At 42.4% G+C, this 19486-nt stretch overlaps 1 protein-coding gene across 1 annotated transcript; it reads left to right on the top strand.

Moving 5' to 3' along the window:
• Positions 1-2135: 2135 nt before the first annotated feature.
• LOC123186257 (V-type proton ATPase subunit a3) lies at positions 2136-11396 on the top strand. Its single transcript, XM_044598041.1, has 18 exons — positions 2136-2485; positions 3165-3209; positions 3722-3844; positions 3928-4035; positions 5230-5337; positions 5408-5581; positions 6862-6999; positions 7431-7538; positions 7682-7789; positions 7903-8051; positions 8950-9103; positions 9496-9656; positions 9739-9945; positions 10019-10202; positions 10277-10360; positions 10451-10650; positions 10748-10807; positions 10883-11396. Exons 1-18 carry the CDS (start codon positions 2342-2344, stop codon positions 11085-11087), a joined length of 2460 nt encoding a protein of 819 aa, XP_044453976.1. The 5' UTR covers positions 2136-2341; the 3' UTR covers positions 11088-11396.
• Positions 11397-19486: the final 8090 nt, after the last annotated feature.

The raw sequence follows: 19486 nt of genomic DNA, 5'->3' as shown, positions 1-19486 counted from the left end.
TTAATTACAAGCACATAACCAAATATGGTATGATCTGTTCTACAGGTGAACCAGGTGAGCCCACCACACTTGAGGAGGCCCTTGGTGATGAGAAGCGGAGAAAGGCAATGCATGAGGAGTATGTGGCACTACAGAAAAATAAAACATGGCATTTGGTTCCTCCAAAACAAGGTAAAAATCTTATTGAATGCAAGTGGGTCTTTAGGATCAAAAGAAAGTCTCATGGAATAGTTGATCGTTATAAGGCAAGGCTAGTTGCTAAAGGCTTTAAAAAACGGTATGGCATAGACTATGAGGACACCTTTAGTCCAGTTGTAAAAGATGTCACCATCCATCTTGTTTTGTCTATTGTTGTTTCCAGGGGATGGAGTCTTCGACAATTGGACGTACATAACGTGTTTCTTCACAGTGTTCTGGAAGAGGAGGTTTACATGAAACAACCTCCTGGGTTTGAAAACAAACATGCACCCTCTTATGTATGCAAGCTTGATAAAGCACTGTATGGATTGAAACAGGCTCCTAGGGCATGGTATTCTCGTCTTAGTAAAAAGATGCAAATGCTTGGCTTTGTTCCTTCAAAGTCTGACACATCACTGTTCATTTACAATAAGTCCAATACATCAATATTTGTTCTTATATATGTTGATGATATTATTGTCACAAGTTCATCTGATGAGGCAATAACAGGACTATTGAAGGACTTAAGCACCGAGTTTTCCCTAAAGGACCTTGGTGATTTGCACTATTTCCTAGGGATTGAAGTAAAGAAGCACAAGGATGGACTTCATCTCTCCCAGGAAAAATATGCAAATGATTTGGTAAGAAAAGCTGGGCTGCAAGGTTGTAAACCTACCACTACTCCTTTGTCTAGTACAGAAAGATTGTCTCTCACAGAAGGAACACTTTTGAGTTCAGAAGACAGCACAAGGTACATAAGTCTTGTGGGTGCACTTCAATACTTGACACTCACACGACCTGACATTTCTTTTGCTGCCAACAAAGTGTGTCAATTCCTTCATGCACCAACCACAGTTCATTTGACTGCTGCAAAATGTATAGTCAGGTATGTGAAAGATACTATGAGCATTGGTCTTAATTTTAGCAAGTCATCTTCTACTCTTGTTAGTGCCTTCTCTGACTCAGATTGGGCAGGATGTTTGGATGATAGACGGTCTACTGGTGGCTTTGCAGTATTTCTTGGACCTAACCTGATTTCTTGGTGTGCCAGAAAGCAAGCTACTGTTTCCAGGTCCAGTACAGAGGCAAAGTACAAGGCACTGGCTAATGCTACATCAGAAATTATATAGGTTCAATCCATCCTTAAGGAGCTTGGTGTGAAAACTACTCAAGCTCCATGTCTGTGGTGTGATAATTTGGGTGCAACTTGTCTCTCACCAAATCCAGTTTTTCATGCAAGAACAAAACATATTGAGATAGATTTTCATTTCGTCAGAGAGAGAGAGAGAGAGATAGTTGCTAATATATAAGCTCCTAGACATTCGGTTCATACATTCCAAGGACCAGATTGCAGATAGGTTTACAAAAGCATTGCCTATACGAAGTTTTGAGAACTTCAGATATAATCTCAACTTGATGAAGTTGTGATTAAGGGAAAGTGTTAAACGACATATTGATATGTACGTGACAAGGAGGCTGCCGCACCATATCATCTTAGGTAGTTGGTAGGTTGTTAGCAAGAGTTTATCTCCTTATTGTAATCTTATCTCTACCTAGCTTCCTCTCCAAGATGTAATCGTATCTAAACTGTATGCGCTATTAGGAAGGTGCACCCCTGCCTATAAACACATACGGCGTCTCTTCGAGTTGAGATACGACGCTTTCGTATAGTCTCAATATCTCTGTAGGTCCAGCTCAAACATATATCGCCACCTTCCAGGAAGTTTCCACAGCTCTGCACATGTCTAACTTCAGCAGACGGTGCCAATGCTAATCTGAAAAAAAAAACAGAGGGATTATGCCAATGCTTCATGTAAGAGCAACCATTTTAAATTCGTGGGGGCCGAATCAAGTGATAGCGGCAGGGCCAGTCAACTCTAGAGCAGCACAGATGCCTTCGATGGAAAGCACCTGCTGACATCGATTCAAGTTCACCCTGCTTCGTATACTCCTCCATCGTCACGCTCCAGGGAAGACTACCTCCCGTCCGTTCCACCTCCTCCGCCTCCCTCTGAAACCAATCGGCACCACCACCGCCACCGCCACGCAGCCGCGTTGACCGCTGCCCCAAGGCTCCCCTGCGCCGCGGCAGCCCACCGGAGCATTGAGCAAGCACGCCCCACAGACGCCCTGCCCCGCCGCCAGGGTCTCTGACCGACCCGCGATGTCGCGCGGCGGCGGGTGCTGCCCCCCGATGGATCTACTGCGGTCGGAGGCGATGCAGCTGGTGCAGGTCATCATCCCCGCCGAGTCGGCGCGCCTCGCCGTCTCCAACCTCGGCGACATCGGCCTCCTCCAGTTCAAAGACGTACGTCCGCACCGCACGCCCTGCTGCTCACACCTTTGCTTGCTTTATTGCTTCTTGGATTTCAATCTGTTTCCCCGCTTCCGTTCGATCGCGCAATGCTGCGCGTCGTGTTCCTTCAAGCTAGGGTGCGGACCGGCGGTGTGCAGCTAGCGTTTTGGGCCTCGGCGTAGTAAACAATAGAGCATTGCGTGCTATGATACGCGATGTGGACTGCATATGTCTCAACCGATAGCCAACGTGCGGCATTGACCCAATGAGATAAACAATTATAGGATTGACCCAGCGAGACAGACTAGAAGATATCACTCGTCGAAGAAATGGATGTATCGAGGCGTAGATACATCCATTTCTACGATGAGTAATTCGGGACGGAGGGAGTACATGAATGTCAAGTTAATAATAGCCTAATTTTATGTCCTCATGATAAATTTTGAACTACAAACATTTCAAATTTTCTTAATGATTTGAAGTATTTTTTTACAACTACTGACATGCAACCGTACGCGCAGCGCTATCTTAATTATGAGATTATGTAACCTCAGGTGAACTTATTTTAGCTTGGAATTTCGTAAGGTAAAACATGAAACCTGTTGACATAGGTGATTTTTATCTGCCTTAAGTCGTGCCTTTTCCCTTTTGGTTTGGTTCAGGAGAATCTAATATCTGCCCTTTGTTTCAGCTTAATGCGGACAAGAGCCCATTCCAGCGGGCATATGCTGCCCAGGTACTCAATCTTTTTTAATGCTTTCCTGTTTGCTGTGCTATATGTTATGATATATGGCCTTAGATCTGTCCAGCTTACTACGAGGAACAGTTTCTTGAACACTTGGAAAGGGGCTAAATCCAGTAATATTTTGCCAACAGCTTCTGTCACTGATCAGATTTCGCATAGAACTGTTGGTCTTTTCAGCATTCTTTTGCTTTATGCTGTGAAAACAATATCCTATTCCGATGAGGAGAAACCAGCAGGGTTCTGAAACACTTCATAACCTCAAATTTTTTAATGAAAACTTCTGAACTCAATCTTTTTTATACATGTGAGGATGGAATCAAAATATCCTGTTAATGCAATGATTCGGTTTTCAGAATCCTATGTTATTCTGATTACATGCAGCCTAATGTGAAAAGGACTAAACCCAAAATATTTTGCAATCGTCTTATGCTCTGAATCATAATCATATTTCATACTGATCTATGAATTTAATAATCTTTTTGCTGCACATACACCTTGTGCAGATCAAGAGGTGTGGTGAAATGGCTCGCAAGTTGCGTTTTTTCAAGGAACAAATGTCGAAAGCTACCATATTGATTTCTCCCACACAATTTTCAGGAGCTCCTTTGGAAATTGGTGATCTGGAGGTATATTTAGTTAATGAAACTTATGCCTTCATCATTTGCAAGTTGTAAGTGTAGAATTTTGTTTTAACATTGTCAACTAACAGATAAAACTTGGGGAATTTGAAGCTGAGCTAACTGAAGTAAATACAAATAATAGAAAATTGCAGAGGACATACAATGAGCTGGTGGAGTACAGTGTTCTTCTAGAAAAGGTATGACCACATTAAGGCATAACTACATAATTTATTTGATGGAATCCACTTTTCTCTTTTCGTGCACTGACGAGAGCACCATATAGTCGTGTATAAACTGTAAGGAACTAAACCCTGAAATTCTCTGAGGTGCAAGGTGAAAAAGAAATAATACGAAAAACTTGCCTGTAGAATATTTGTGACATAAAGGAAAGATAAATCGACCCTCTAATGTCCATAAACTCGCTGATGTAGTTAAAAACTGAAAATGTTGCAACATTTGCCACCATTGATTTCGAATTGCATTCATTGTATATTACTTTGGGTTTTGTTGAACATGACATGAAATTCCCAATATTCCAATCTCAAGCGGGGATCAGAAATGTATATAAAGTATAATTGTCATCGATGCAGTCTTTTCCAAACAAAAGTGAAACCACAAACTATATCTTTTGACTATTCAGATTACAAAGTAGTATTGATCGATTGAATGAAAAGAAACATCTCTTACAACTTTCAATGCAAATTTAGAAGAGAGTGGTTGCTGTCGGCTCGTATTTGGGTCCACGACATGACAGGAGTCATGTAGCAAGCATTCCAGTAAGTAGCGCATAGCAACAGCATGAGGATGAGGAGTCAGATAAATATCTGGTTATTGGTGGAGCAGGCAATTCATTGTTAAATTTGTATGCAGTTAGGAACCCTTGTCTCGGAATCTGGTCATGTTATTTTCTTTAACCTGGGTCCATTGTAATCTTTGGCAAGCAAAGAAATAAGTTCCTTATGCCTGAACTTCCTTTGTGCCGAGAGGTAAGCTGCTCACTGCATTTGCACCTTGCTGCCAAAGCGTGCTCCTTGCAATGGGTACCATGACTTGTGCAGTGCAATTCTTTTTCTTTTCTGGTTGTGTGTTGCCAGTCAGTCGAAGATTTGTGTTTGATGTGCCTACACAGGGCACCTAATTAATAATTATCCAGTTGTGCACTTTTGACTGCAATGAGTATTATTTTTCTCGCACGCCAAATTTTAAGTGTGCATCATGTGTTGAAGCGGGTCTCTTTAAACTATGCCCGTTTGTTTTTTGTGTTTTTAGGATGTATTTTGCATGTGCGGATATTTTATTTGTACATACTCGAGAGTCCTATAATGCCGTGTCCCTATAGTAGCTCCACCCATAGTTATATGTTGTTCATTACTGACTCTATTTACTTTCAGACTGGTGAGTTTTTCTATTCAGCTCAAAGAAGTGCGGCAGAGCAACAGAGGGAAATGGTGGCTGATCAGTCTGGTGATTCTTCTCTGGAGAGTCCTTTATTGCATCAGGTGAGGACCATTTTTCTAGTAAAGCAACATATTAGCTCTCCTTGTTTTCATACTTCTTCTTTCGTTGCAGGAAATGGTGATAGATCCATCGAAACAAGTGAAGCTAGGTTCCCTGATTGGTCTTGTGCCAAAGCAAAAGGCTATGGCCTTTGAGCGTATACTTTACCGTGCCACCAGGGGCAATATGTTACTCCGACAAGAATCTGTTGATGAATCTATAATTGATCCACAATCTGGAGAGGAGGTTGCTACTTCCCTTTGTCGTCAACTCGCTTCCATAAATTTTAGGAGTTACTTATGAAGAGAGAAGTGCATATTACACCCCTCAACTCTAGCCCTAGTCTAATATACAACCCTCAACTTCAATACCATCTAGTTTACACCCCCAACTCTCAAAACCAGGCGGAATTCAACCCTTCCCTCCCCGGTGACCGGTTTTGACCTGTTGACTGGGTGAACAGTAAACTCAAAAGAAATATATTTTAAAAAAAATTACGTTTTTTCACCGGCTGAATAGTAAAATTTTAAAAAGTTCTAAATAAATAATTAAAAATAATTTTGATTTTTTAAAATGTTGATTTTTTGTCCGGGTGAACAGTAAATTTCAGGAAAAAAATTAAGGGAATTTTTTTTTCTGAATTATATTTGCATGAAACAGTTAACAGTTCGGGCTGATATATTTTTTTTGTTGAGAGACCACTGAAATGTCCAAACAAGCTGAAAATTGTCACAGACATCACGCGCTGAAAAATCGTCCACGCAAAAATAATTCGGTTTTTTTGGAATTTACTATTCACCAGGTAAAAAATCGAAACTGCTTGTTGAATTTTATTTCCATTTTTTTTGAATTTACTGTTCACTCATTGGAAAAACCAAAATATTTTTTGATTTTTTGTTACTGTTCACCCAGTCAACATGTCAAAACCGGTCAACTAGGTTAAAACCGGTCAACGGGGAGGGGAGGGTTGAATTCCGCCTGGTTTTGAGAGTTGGGGGGTGTAAAGTAGATGGTATTGAAGTTGGGGGTGTATATTAGACTAGGGCTAGAGTTGAGGGGTGTAATATGCACTTCTCTCACTTATGAATGGGGAAGGGTCCAACCACTTTGGGTCTATTGTAGAGAGTCTTTCCTTACATTTCTGCAAGAGGTTGTTTCCAGGATTCGAACCCGTTATCTCATGGTCACGAGGCAACAGCTTTACGGCTGCGCCATGGCTCCCGTTCTGGGCCCAAGCAGTTAGAATGGGGAAAAATTAGAAGGGGTAAATAGTGGCACAAGTTTGCTTAAATTGGGTAAAAATGTGAAAAATCTGCTAAATGAGGTATTTCCTGTCACAAGCATGAAACTAGGGCATAAAAAATGGAATTCACTCTAAAATTATTATTTTCTCGGCAATGATGTTTACATTCAGCTGTTTGCTTAAAGCCACTGTGTATTGTTGTTATGTTTTCCCCACTAGTTATGTACTTATTTCTGAAATGTTATTTTCCTCATATGGTTTTTTCACTATAACGTATTGACAGGCCGTGAAAAATTATTTTGTTATATTCTACTCTGGAGAGAGAGCAAAATCCAAGATTCTGAAAATTTGTGATGCTTTTGGCGCCAACCGTTATCCACTTCCAGAAGACCTTGCCACACAATTACATACTATTCAGGAGGTTGGTGTCTATCCCTGTGTGTTGCTCTTTAAACCATGTTGGTGCTCATTTTGCTTTGTGGATTAGTTCTCTTGAAGAGACTGCTGAGACCTCCTCTCATGATTGCTTCTGTGTATATGTTTATGTTATGTTCTTGAGCATATACTGTATATTTGACATTGACATCATACAATAGATAGCACATCATCATGTTAAACCCGCTATTATTTAGTACTTCAGGACACATTTTCGTAAACTGCAGGGAATATTTTCTTTTCTTCTTTTTGGTGTTCCATGTTTGATGAGATAGGTGATCTTGTTGAAATGTTTTCCTTTATGTCTCAAGCTTGTGCAGTAGTTCTGAATTGTAGTCGAAACTTCTTTCACAAAAGCTGTTGTACTATATTTACTAAGTTACTATTATTTGTTCTGAAACATTTACAACTGTTTAGGTATCTGGAAAAGTGTCAGAGTTGAAGGCAACTGTTGAAATAGGTTTAGCTCATCGTGACGGCATACTTAAAAATGTAGCCTCTGAGTATGAAGAATGGAACAACCTGGTAAGCTTGTATTAGAAACAATGTTTTGGTATGTTTCTTATCATGCAAAACAGAAGTCCGTGCTATTTGAACAGCGCTTGCTGAATATCTTGTTAATTTCCTTGCATTCAAGTTTAATTCTGATTGACATACAAATGCTTCAGTTAAAGAAGGAAAAGGCTATTTACCACACGCTAAACATGTTCAGTCTTGATGTAACAAAGAAATGTTTAGTTGCTGAGGGGTGGAGTCCCGTTTTTGCTACAAGTCAGGTATGCAGCTGCACTCTCATCCCTTCCGGCATTGATGTTTTCTGGCTTCTTTTTTGGTTTCGGTTACTCTTCTTTTGTCCATATGGTTTAAGAGTTTATTTTACCTATTGTAGGTACAAGATGCACTTCATCGTGCTACTACTGGTAGTAACTCCCAAGTTGGTTGTATTTTCCAAATTCTAAACACACAAGAATCTCCTCCAACGTATTTCCAGACAAATAAATTTACATCCTCCTTCCAGGACATTGTAGATGCCTATGGGTAAGTTTCAAAAATATAAAGATTGTTAGGGAAACACTAGTGAGCCATAAGCCAGTATATGTACACGTACATGTGTGGCACATTAATAGAAAACCACTTATATAATGGGGTATTAGTATTAGACAACTAATATGGCTCTTTGCCAAGCTTACAACCAGTAGAATCTGAAGGACCACAAAGATCCTAAAAGACCACAACGTAGTACGAACGAATGAAGACATATGTGAACCACAAATATGTTCCAAACAGTGACGTTATTGAGCAAACGACCCAGTGGAGGAAGCGGCCGAGGCGGCGTAGGTGGAGAACACGGAGGGATTGACAGGTGCAGCGGAACGTAGGAGAAGCCACTCAAACTCCTAGAGACTGAGAATCAGGGAAACGAGGACCAGTGTCAACCATGATACATCTCTCACATATCTGTATTTATATACTGTAATTCATAATCAGTATATTGTTTTGTCCACTTATTTGTTGATTTACTTTGTGTTTCTCTTTCCTAAACCTTTAGTATTGTGCTCATTTAGTGAAATTCTATCATAGTTATACTCTACTTGTGTTCCTTTCATTGTTTGTACTATTGCTCATAGATAATTATGCCCCGTATTGGTCATGTTAAGTTTTAATTTTCTTTTATTTCTTTATGCATGTAATATAATATACTCCCTTAAAGTTAGTACAAAGTTGAGTCATCTATTTTGGAACGGAGGGAGTATCTACCAATGTGGGTTATGAATTTTATCTTCAAACTTGTGATGCTAATTCAGCATATCTGATATTTACTGTAATTTACAGAAATGGTTACCGTCAACCAGGAATAACCTAGTCACTTCTTACTGCATAAAGAATTGTTGGGGTTCGTGCTATGTGCTAACTCTACATTAATCATAATTTGCAGTATTGCGAGCTATCAAGAAGTAAATCCTGGTCTATTCACTATCGTAACATTCCCCTTCTTATTTGCCGTCATGTTTGGCGATTGGGGTCATGGAATTTGTATATTTCTTACTGCATTGTACCTCATAATCCGAGAGAAGAAGCTAGCTTCACAGGTTTCGTCTCGAGCCTTCTCTTCTTCATTCAGTAGATATATGTTTTCCAAGGAAATTATTACTCCCTCCATTTTTATATACAAGGCCACAAACTCATATTACAATTATCAATATAAAATTTAATATCAGTTTTGCAAGTCAGCTTTTCTTTTCGTTTAGTGGGATCATTAATACGCTGCATGCATGCAAGGAAACTAAGTGTGGAAAGTAGATGACTATCATTATGACTGCATGCATGCAAGTATTAAACAGGGTACTAGTACGAGAAAATATCATTAATTTTGCCTCGATTACTGTTGGTGGCCTTGTATAGATGCAAAATGTATATTTCATAGTGGCCTTGTATAAGTAAACGAAGGGAGTATTAACTTTCTTCATTTCTTTGCTCGCAGAAACTAGATGACATAGTGGAAATAATGTTTGCTGGGCGCTATGTAATTTTGATTATGTCCCTTTTTTCAATTTACACTGGATTGATATATAATGAGTTCTTCTCGGTTCCATTTGAGCTCTTTGGTAAATCTGCCTACGCCTGCCATGATCCTTCGTGTGGGTAAGCTGCTGAATTTGTGCTCCTATTTTGATGTTTTATGAAAATCGTATGACTTTCCCTTTTCCCCTTGTTTTATTTATAGGGATGCTACAACTGAAGGATTAGTTAGGGTGGGGCAAACATACCCATTTGGTGTCGATCCAGTGTGGCATGGAAGCCGCAGTGAGCTGCCATTTCTCAATTCCCTAAAGATGAAAATGTCAATTCTTCTTGGAATTGCACAAATGAACCTTGGAATTGTGTTGAGCTTATTTAATGCAAAGTATTTCAAAAATACTGTTAATGTTTGGTAGGTCGATCTCTTGCTAGGAATAATCTGTCGTGTGATTTCAAAAATACTCATTCAGTTGTTGTGTCAACAGGTATCAGTTTGTTCCTCAGCTGATCTTCTTAAACAGCTTATTTGGTTACCTGTCACTCCTCATCATTATTAAGTGGTGCACTGGCTCAAAAGCTGACCTATACCACATAATGATATATATGTTCCTGAGTCCAACAGATGATATTGGGGAGAACCAGCTATTTCCTGGGCAGAGAATTGTGCAGGTTTGGTGATATTCATTGCTGCTACCATGTGTTGATTCTGTCAGTTGCACATAACATTTCTTGTTTCCTCGCAGCTTGTTCTACTTCTGCTTGCTCTGGTGTCTGTGCCTTGGATGTTGTTTCCGAAGCCATTGTTTTTGAAGAAGCAACATGAGCAGGTTGCACACCTTTCTTAATTCCCTAACTGTCTTCTCACTGGAATATATATCATATACCCACTTGTTGATGTTTTCATTTGCCTCCATCAGAGACACCAAGGCCAGCATTACACCATGCTCCAGGAGACAGATGAATCAGTGGCTCAATTGGGAGGACAACATGAAAACCCACACAACCATGAGGAGTTTGAATTCAGTGAAGTTTTGGTCCACCAGCTGATCCACACAATTGAGTTTGTGCTTGGTGCGGTCTCAAATACCGCCTCATATCTTCGTCTTTGGGCTCTCAGGTATCATTGAACATGATATAACACATCAACCCCAAATAAGTAAGTTTCTCCTCACGAGACAAACATTGACAAGTAATCGATGTCTTTATTTTTGCAGTCTCGCGCACTCGGAACTGTCCAGTGTCTTTTATGATAAGGTTCTTCTTCTAGCATGGGGGTAAGACACACTCTCTTTTACTACTCTCTACGCCTATTGTGGTTGTTCTAATCCTGTGTCGCGCTCTCTTTCCAGATACAACAATGTTATCATCCTTGTCATGGGAGTAACCGTCTTCCTCTCTGCCACTTTTGTTGTTCTGCTTTCAATGGAGACCCTAAGTGCGTTTCTGCATGCCCTGAGGCTCCACTGGGTCGAGTTCCAGGGCAAGTTTTACGATGGTGGTGGGTACAAGTTTGCGCCATTCGCATTTGCATCAATCATCGAGGAGGAAGATTAGTCCCAACCGATGTATGCAATGTAAGTACATAATATAAGACCTCAAGAGGCTATTGGAGGAAGATTCAGAAAACTCATGTTGCTTGAGCTGGAGCCATACCTGGTCATTCTGTAAATTATGATGTGCTATAACGGTGATGGAAGCGGCTGGTACAGCTGCAATTAAGGCCTAGTGCATTGCATCTCCACATTTTTGGGGTTGCCAAATTCATCAGTTTATACTCATGTCTGCAGTGCCACATAATTGATGTGTATTTTGTACTATGATTTTGTAACTAAATAAGACCCATTGTTTTAAGCTTGTTTTACTTGTCATTTGTTGATAGCTTTTTTCTCTACGTGCACCAATAGTTGTGTCATTTGTATTGAAAAAATTGGTAGAATGGTGCCAGTCTTACAAGATGACCTGGTTGTAGTATCCATAAATCCATGCCAAGAGCATTGAAAATGATATGCTAGTTGTAGATGTGAGATCAATACGTACTAAGCATCATGGCATACTTATCCCAGTTAAAGGTTTGTCCCCAAAGATTGCAAAAGTGATTAGTAAGTAATCACCAAAGCAATATTTTGAGAATCATTGTTAGCGTTGATCCACACACTATGAGATCATCTGCAAACCTAAGCGAGTGGACAGGGGGCAAGAAGCTCCTAAGTTTGTGCCATTTTAAGTTACTGGAACCGAGATAAGCAATGAAACAAGCTAATCAACAAGCCAACAAGCATAGAAAGCAAATAAAGGTGCGAGAAAGGATAAACCACAAGTGAGTCAAAGACACAGATGTATATCCTGAATTTCACACTCTTTGGGGGAGGGATAATCTACATTGGAGAGGTGTCGAAGCCAAAGCTTCGAAGTGCCACCAAGTGGATCGCCCTAATATTCTCTTTGAGTCACCTCCAACAGATGAGCCTCAAATCATTCGAGGTTGGTCTTGAAGGCGACCCTTGACTCCTACCGCCTAGTAGCTCAAAATCTCCAAGAGTGACAAGTGTTGGTGATGAACAAGAGTGGGGATAACGAATTGGTTTGGTGGAAATGTAGAATCGAGCTTTTGGGGGTCAGCAATGGAGGAGCAACTCAAAACTTAGGTTTAGGTCTTGAGGTGGAAGAAGGGGGTATAAATACCCCTCAATCAAAAGTGAATGTGGCCCACCTATTGTCCCCATGCGCATGGGCTAAAGGACTCCGTGCGCATGGGGTCACTCGAGAGCTAAACCAGGGACATAGTGGGCACGCGGTCACCCGTGCGCAAGGGGGTATCTAGAAAGTTTGGCGCTCGACCCTGCAAGCACTGGCGTCAGGAGGCCCATAGGCACGGGGTGTTGATGCTGACATAGCTAGCATAAAAACATTTACACATATTACACGACAAATAAATGACGGTACTGTTGTTCCTCAGTGCATATAATTTGACTAAGAAGAAGCCAATACTACCTTCATGTTTTACTCTGCTTGTACTCAGGCACAAAGGTGTTGATGAAAGAAGATTACATGGAGTTAGATGCATGCATGGAATCAGCCCAGCCATCCATGTTGTATGCTACGTGCAACTTATAAGATGCATGCAATCAAGTCAAGCAATGGGTCCCACGTGTGCATGCAGTCAAGGATCTGGCATGCTTTCACATACTCCCTCTGTTTCTTTTTAGTCTGCACATAAGATTTTGTCAAAATCAAACTTTATAAAGTTTGACCAACTTTATAGAAAAAAATATCAACATCTACAATACCAAAGCTATATAGTGTGAAAATTAATTTCATGATGCATCTAACAATATTGATTTCATACCGTGAATCTTGATATTTTTTCTATAAACTTAGTCAAAGTTAACCAAGTTTGACTTTGATCAAATCTTATATGCGAAGTAAAAAAGAAACGGAGGGAATATACGCTTCGGGAGGAGTATTGCTTGTGCAAAACACATACGCAACACAGCCGAGGAGCTATGGCCCATCCCTGGTGCTAGGGCCCATCGGCCTAGGAGCTGGCGACATCGACATAACACCGGAGCGGATAGGCATCTACGTTCATCCAAGAGATCCACGCGTCTCGGCACTGTCATATATTCCTTCAATAAATAGCTAGCATAGACTCAAATTTTGTTTAGAGAAGTTTAGCTATTGCTATTTTTATTTGTCTTCGCTCGTAGCAGCTAGTGCGACCATCAAGACATCCTATCAGAACCCCATCTTGTGGATCTCGAGTAGGGGGGCCCGATCTGTGGATCTTGGATCAATGGGTAACAGGAGGCGAAGGAAACAATGTTTACCCAGGTTCGGTCCCTCTTGAAGAGGTAAAACCCATGTTCTGCTTTGATTATATTGATGATGATGTATCGAGTATAGGCTTGATCTACCTCGAGATCGTATGTTGTGTTCTAACCCTAATTAAGGCGAGTAATTGTGATCGTATCCCTAAGGACAAAACCCTCAGCTTATATAAGTACTGGGGGTATCTAGGGTTACACGTATCGGTTGCCAACTGGGAATACACATGCCGATAGTTGGAGCAGTCCTTGAAGTACACGCCAAGTCTTCGGCAGAGTCCATCTTGATCACGCCGGGGTTCGAGGCTTCCAGAGTCCTTCCTTTTGAGATCAATGGGCCTCAAGCTTGGCCCATGGACTGCGGGTCAACTAGGTTGGTACCCCTTAGTCCATGGAACTGCCAATAGCCCCTGAACTTGTCTTCGGAGCTGAAGACAACAATCATGTTCGTACCAAATGTCTTCGGCTTTGGAGTCTTCAGCTTGACAGGCGAGTTCCTTCCATCAGTCTCAACTCAACTTCCAGGCTCGTAGAAAATTTTCGGTTCCGGTTTATGGTAAGGATGAGTTCCTTGCAGCCCGAACACCTTTACCGTCATCTAGCCGTGGGCCCCCCATGGGTGGTCCTTTCATTAAAACAATTCCTTCTCAATACTCAAGCCATTTGGCGAACTGGTCGCTTTATGGATAGACGTCGAAGCGCCGTCCTTCGCTTTATTTAACAGGTACACGACCCAAAGCCGTGGCGAAAACACGCCGTCCAGTTCCCCCCTGCTCACCCGTTCACGAAATCTCCCCCTAGAAGTTTACCTTCAAGAGCTTCCGCCATGGCAAACGACGCGGGTTAATCAAAGCGCCCCCACGGCCCCCTCAAAGGAGATTGGGAGGCTGCTCCATCACCCGTCATCAATTGGACCGGCTCGCCACTCAAGGTTATTTGTCGTACCCAGATCTAACTTCCACCCACCCTGACTTAATATCCGTAAACGGGCAAGCGCATGTGGATAATCATCCTATCTTGCACGGGGAGGAGAGAGTTTGTTTCGTCCCCTTTTTGTTGCGGGGTCTTGGATTTCACATCCATCCCTTCCTACGGGGTTTGCTTGAGTTCTACGGGATCCAACTCCACCACCTCATGCCCAACTCTGTGTTACATATCGTGGGGTTCGTCGCCCTCTGCTAGATGTACCTCGGATGCGAGGCACACTTTGGGCTGTGGAGGAAGTACTTCTGTCACATGCCATGTTCCCGAGGTGGAAAACTTCATGAGGTGGGAGCAGACAAGGTGTGCTGTATCATCGGGACTGGCTACCCAGCAGGTACCCCTAGAGAAAATACCAATACATGGGCCACTGAATGGTTCTACATGACCGATGTCCCGCTGCATGATCAGCTCGTCTTGGGCTCCCGTCCTTCTCTCCCGATCCCCCGAAGAAGCGTTTCAACTGGAGGCCAAGGAGTTCCTTACAAAAGGATGACTCCGACGTGGCTCTCCTAGCCGCTCAAGTGAGGTGCTTGACACACAACGGTGTTACCATCATTGATGTGATGGCAATGACAATTGACTAAAGAGTCCAACCTCTTCGGTAACACACTGTGACGCCCCCGATTCAATCGTACACTAATCATACATGCAAACATGTATGATCAAGATCAGGGACTCATGGGAAGATACCACAACACAACTCTAAAAAGAAATAAGTCATACAAGCATCATAATACAATCCAGGGGCCTCGAGGGCTCGAATATAAGTGCTCGATCATAGATGAGTCGGCGGAAGCAACAATATCTGAGTACAGACATAAGTTAAACAAGTTGCCATAAGATGGCCAGCACAAACTGGGATACAGATCGAAAGAGGTGTGGGCCTCCTGCCTGGAATCCTCCTAAACTATTCCTGGTCGTCGGCGGCAGGCTGCACGTAGTAGTAGGCACCTTCGGTGTTGTAGGAGTCATCGTCGGTGGCGTCTGGCTCCTGGGCTCCAACATCTGATCGCAACAACCGGGTATATAAAGGGGAAAAGGGGGGAGCAAAGCAACCGTGAGTACTCATCCAAAGTACTCGCAAGCAAGGATCTACACTACATATGCATTGGTATCAATGAAATGGGTAGTATCTGTGGACTGAACTGCAGAATGCCAGAATAAGAGGGGGATAGATAGTCCTATCGAAGACTACGCTTCTGGCAACCTTCATCTTGAAGCATATATAAGAGATTAGCTGGTAAGTTCACCAAGTATCATCATATAGCATAATCTTACCCGGCGATCCTCTCATTGTCGCCCTGTGAGAGAGTGATCACCGGGTTGTATCTGGCACTTGAAAGGTTGTGTTTTTTTGACCTCGTTGAAAGGGTGTGTTTTATTAAGTATCCGGTTCTAGTTTTCATAAGGTCGAAGTACAACTCCGGGTCATCCTTTTACCGAGGGACACGACTATTCGAATAGATAAACTTCCCTGCAGGGGTGCACCTCATTACCCAACACGCTCGATCCCTCTGGCTGGGCACACTTTCCTGGGTCATGCCCAGCCTCAAAAGATCAACATGTCGCAACCCTACCTAGGCACAACAGAGAGGTCAACACGCCAGTCTAAGTCCTATGCACGCAGGGGTCTGGGCCCCTATAGCCCGTTGCACACCTGCATGTTGCGTACGTGGCCGGTGAGAAGACCTAGCAACCTCCATTACAAAGGAAGTTGTGTTACGTGGTCCAACCCGACGCGCGCCGTTCAGTAGTTGACGTCAAGAAGGCTTCAACTGATACCACAACGTCGAGTACCCATATCTATTCCTGCGTAGTTGGTTAGTGTGTATAGGCTCGTAGCAGACTCAGATCAAATACCAAGATCTCGTTAAGCGTGTTATTTTGAAGTAACCGCGGACGCCGACCAGGACCAAACCCACCTCTCTCCTAGGTGGTCTTAACCTGCCCTGTCGCTCTGCCACAAAGATCCACTCAGAGGGTCGTTGGGACAAATGTCCTTTCAGCCCCCAATCCGTGAATCACTCACGGGTACTCTATGAGCCGAGCTGACTTTAGTCACCACATGTATCATATATTATGTATATAGGTATATACCCGTGATCACCTCCCGAGTGATCATGGCCCGATAGTATAGCATGGCAGACGGACAAGAATGTAGGGCCACTGATGATAAACTAGCATCCTATACTAAGCATTTAAGATTGCAGGTAAAAGTAACAACAGCAATAGCAAAGACAGGCTATGCAGCAGAATAGGATTAACCGAAAGCAGTAACATGCTACACTACTCTAATGCAAGCAGTAGAGAGAAGGAATAGGCGATATCGGGTTGATCAAGGGGGGGGGCTTGCCTGGAAGCTCAATCGAGAAGGAGGGGTCGTCAACACCGTAGTCGTACTGGGTAGTAGCGGCGTCGGTCTCGGTGTCTAACGAGAGAAGAGGGGAAGAAACAATAAATATAATGCAAACATATGCATGATGATGCATGACATGACAATGAGAGGTGCTAGGTGTGCCCTAACGTGGCAGTAGGTGATACTGACAAAGGGGGGAAACATCCGGGAAAGTATTCCCAGTGTTTTGCGTTTTCGGACAGACGGACCGGAGGGGGAAAGTTGCATTTTCGGTATTCTAGGGATGTATGGCGGACGAACGGACTGCGTATTCGGATTCATCTTGTCGTTTTGAGCAACTTTCATGTATAAAGAATTTTCATCCGAGTTATGGTTTATTTTATATTAATTTCCAAAGTTTTATAACAATTTCTGAAATTATTTTAATTCGAGAATTAAATGTCAAATTGCTAGATGTACCCAACACAGTGTACACAAAAAATGTACACTAGCTGACATGTGGGACCGGGGGGCTAGTTGACCAGTCAAAGTTTGACTAGTCAACAGGGGTGGGGCCCCCTGTCATACACAGTTTTAGCCTAATCATGGTTTAAGTAGTTGATTAGCAAGTTAGTTAGTTTTAAGCTAATTAACCAGACTAAATTAAGTTAATTAACTCATTAATTAATTAAATTTAATTTTTTTCGTTCTGGAAAAAGAGGGACACGGGCCCCAGGTGGCAGTGGCCCAAGGGGCTAAACGGGTGATACGTCTCCAACGTATCTATAATTTTTGATTGCTCCATGCTATATTATATCCTGTTTTAAACATTATTGGGCTTTATTATGCACTTTTATATTATTTTCGGGACTAACCTATTAACCGGAGGCCCAGCCCAGAATTGTTGTTTTTTTGCCTGTTTTAGGGTTTCGCAAGAAAAGAATATCAAACGGAGTCCAAACGGAATGAAACCTTCGGGAACATGATTTGCAGAATGAACATGATCCAGGAGACTTGGACCCTACGTCAAGCAACCAATAGGGAAGCCACGAGGTAGGGGGGCGCGCCTCCCCCCCCAGGCGCGTCCTCCACCCTCATGGACCCCTGTTGCTCCACCGACGTACTTCTTCCTCCTATATATACCTACGTACCCCCAAACAATCAAAGCAGGAGCCAATACCCTAATTCCACCACCGTAACTTTCTGTATCCACAAAAGAGGGGGTCACGAGGGTGGGGGGTTCCCCCTAGGGCGCGCCCCCTGCCTCGTGGGCCCCTCGTTGCTCCTCCGGCGTACTTCTTCCTCCTATATATACACACATACCCCCAAACGATCAGAAGAGGAGCCAAAAACCTAATTCCACTGCCGCAACTTTTTGTATCCATGAGATCCCATCTTGGGGCCTGTTCCAAAGCTCCACCGGAGGAGGCATCGATCACGTAGGGCTTCTACATCAACACCATAGCCTCTCCGATGATGTGTGAGTAGTTTACTTCAGACCTTCGAGTCCATAGTTATTAGCTAGATGGCTTCTTCTCTCTTTGTGGATCTCAATACAATGTTCTCCCCCTCTCTCGTGGAGATCTATTCGATGTAATCTTATTTTGCGGTGTGTTTGTTGAGACCGATGAATTGTGGGTTTATGCTCAAGTTTATCTATGAACAATATTTGAATCTTCTCTGAATTCTTTTATGTATGATTGGTTATCTTTGCAAGTCTCTTTGAATTATCAGTTTGGTTTGGCCTACTAGATCTTTCTTGCAATGGGAGAAGTGCTTAGCTTTGGGGTCAATCTTGCGCTGTCCTTTCCAAGTGATAGTAGGGGCAACAAGGCACGTATTGTATTGTTTCCATCGAGGATAACAATATGGGGTTTTTATCATATTGCATGAATTTATCCCTCTACATCATGTCATCTTGCTTAATACTCTAGATGCATGCTGGATAGCGGTCGATGTGTGGAGTAATAGTAGTAGATGCAGGCAGGAGTTAGTCTACTTGTCTCGGATGTGATGCCTATATACATGATCATACCTAGATATTCTCATAACTATGCTCAATTCTGTCAATTGCTCAACAGTAATTTGTTCACCCACCATAAAATACTTATGCTCCTGAGAGAAGCCACTAGTGAAACCTATGGCCCCCGGGTCTATCTTCCATCATATTAATCTTCCAACACTTAGTTATTTTCATTGCCTTTTATTTTAATTTGCATCTTTATCAGAAAAATACAAAAATATTATCTTATCATATCTATCAGATCTCACTCTCGTAAGTGACCGTGTAGGGATTGACAACCCCTTATCGCGTTGGTTGCGAGGATTTATTTGTTTTGTGTAGGTGCGAGGGACTCGCGCGTAGCCTCCTACTGGATTGATACCTTGGTTCTCAAAAACTGAGGGAAATACTTACGCTACTTTGCTTCATCACCCTTTCCTCTTCAAGGGAAAACCAACGCAGTGCTCAAGAGGTAGCAAGAAGGATTTCTGGCGCCGTTGCCGGGAAGGTCTACACAAAAGTCAACATACCAAGTACCCATCCCAAACCCTTATCTCCCACATTACGTTATTTTCCATTTGCCTCTCGTTTTCCTCTCCTTGACTTCACCCTTGCCGTTTTATTCGCCCTCTATCTCTATCCTCCCTCTCTTTCTCTATTTGCCTCTTTTTTGCCCGTTCCTCGTTTGCTTGTGTGTTAGATTGCTTGCTTGTCACGATGGCTCAAGATAACACTAAATTGTGTGACTTTACCAATACCAACAACAATGATTTTATTAGCACTCCGATTGTTCCTCTTACCGATGCTG

The sequence above is a fragment of the Triticum aestivum genome, chromosome 2A (assembly GCF_018294505.1).
Source record: "Triticum aestivum cultivar Chinese Spring chromosome 2A, IWGSC CS RefSeq v2.1, whole genome shotgun sequence".
Lineage (NCBI taxonomy): Eukaryota > Viridiplantae > Streptophyta > Magnoliopsida > Poales > Poaceae > Triticum > Triticum aestivum.
Note: the sequence above shows the minus strand (reverse complement) of the source record. Positions and strands in the feature narration are given on the sequence as shown.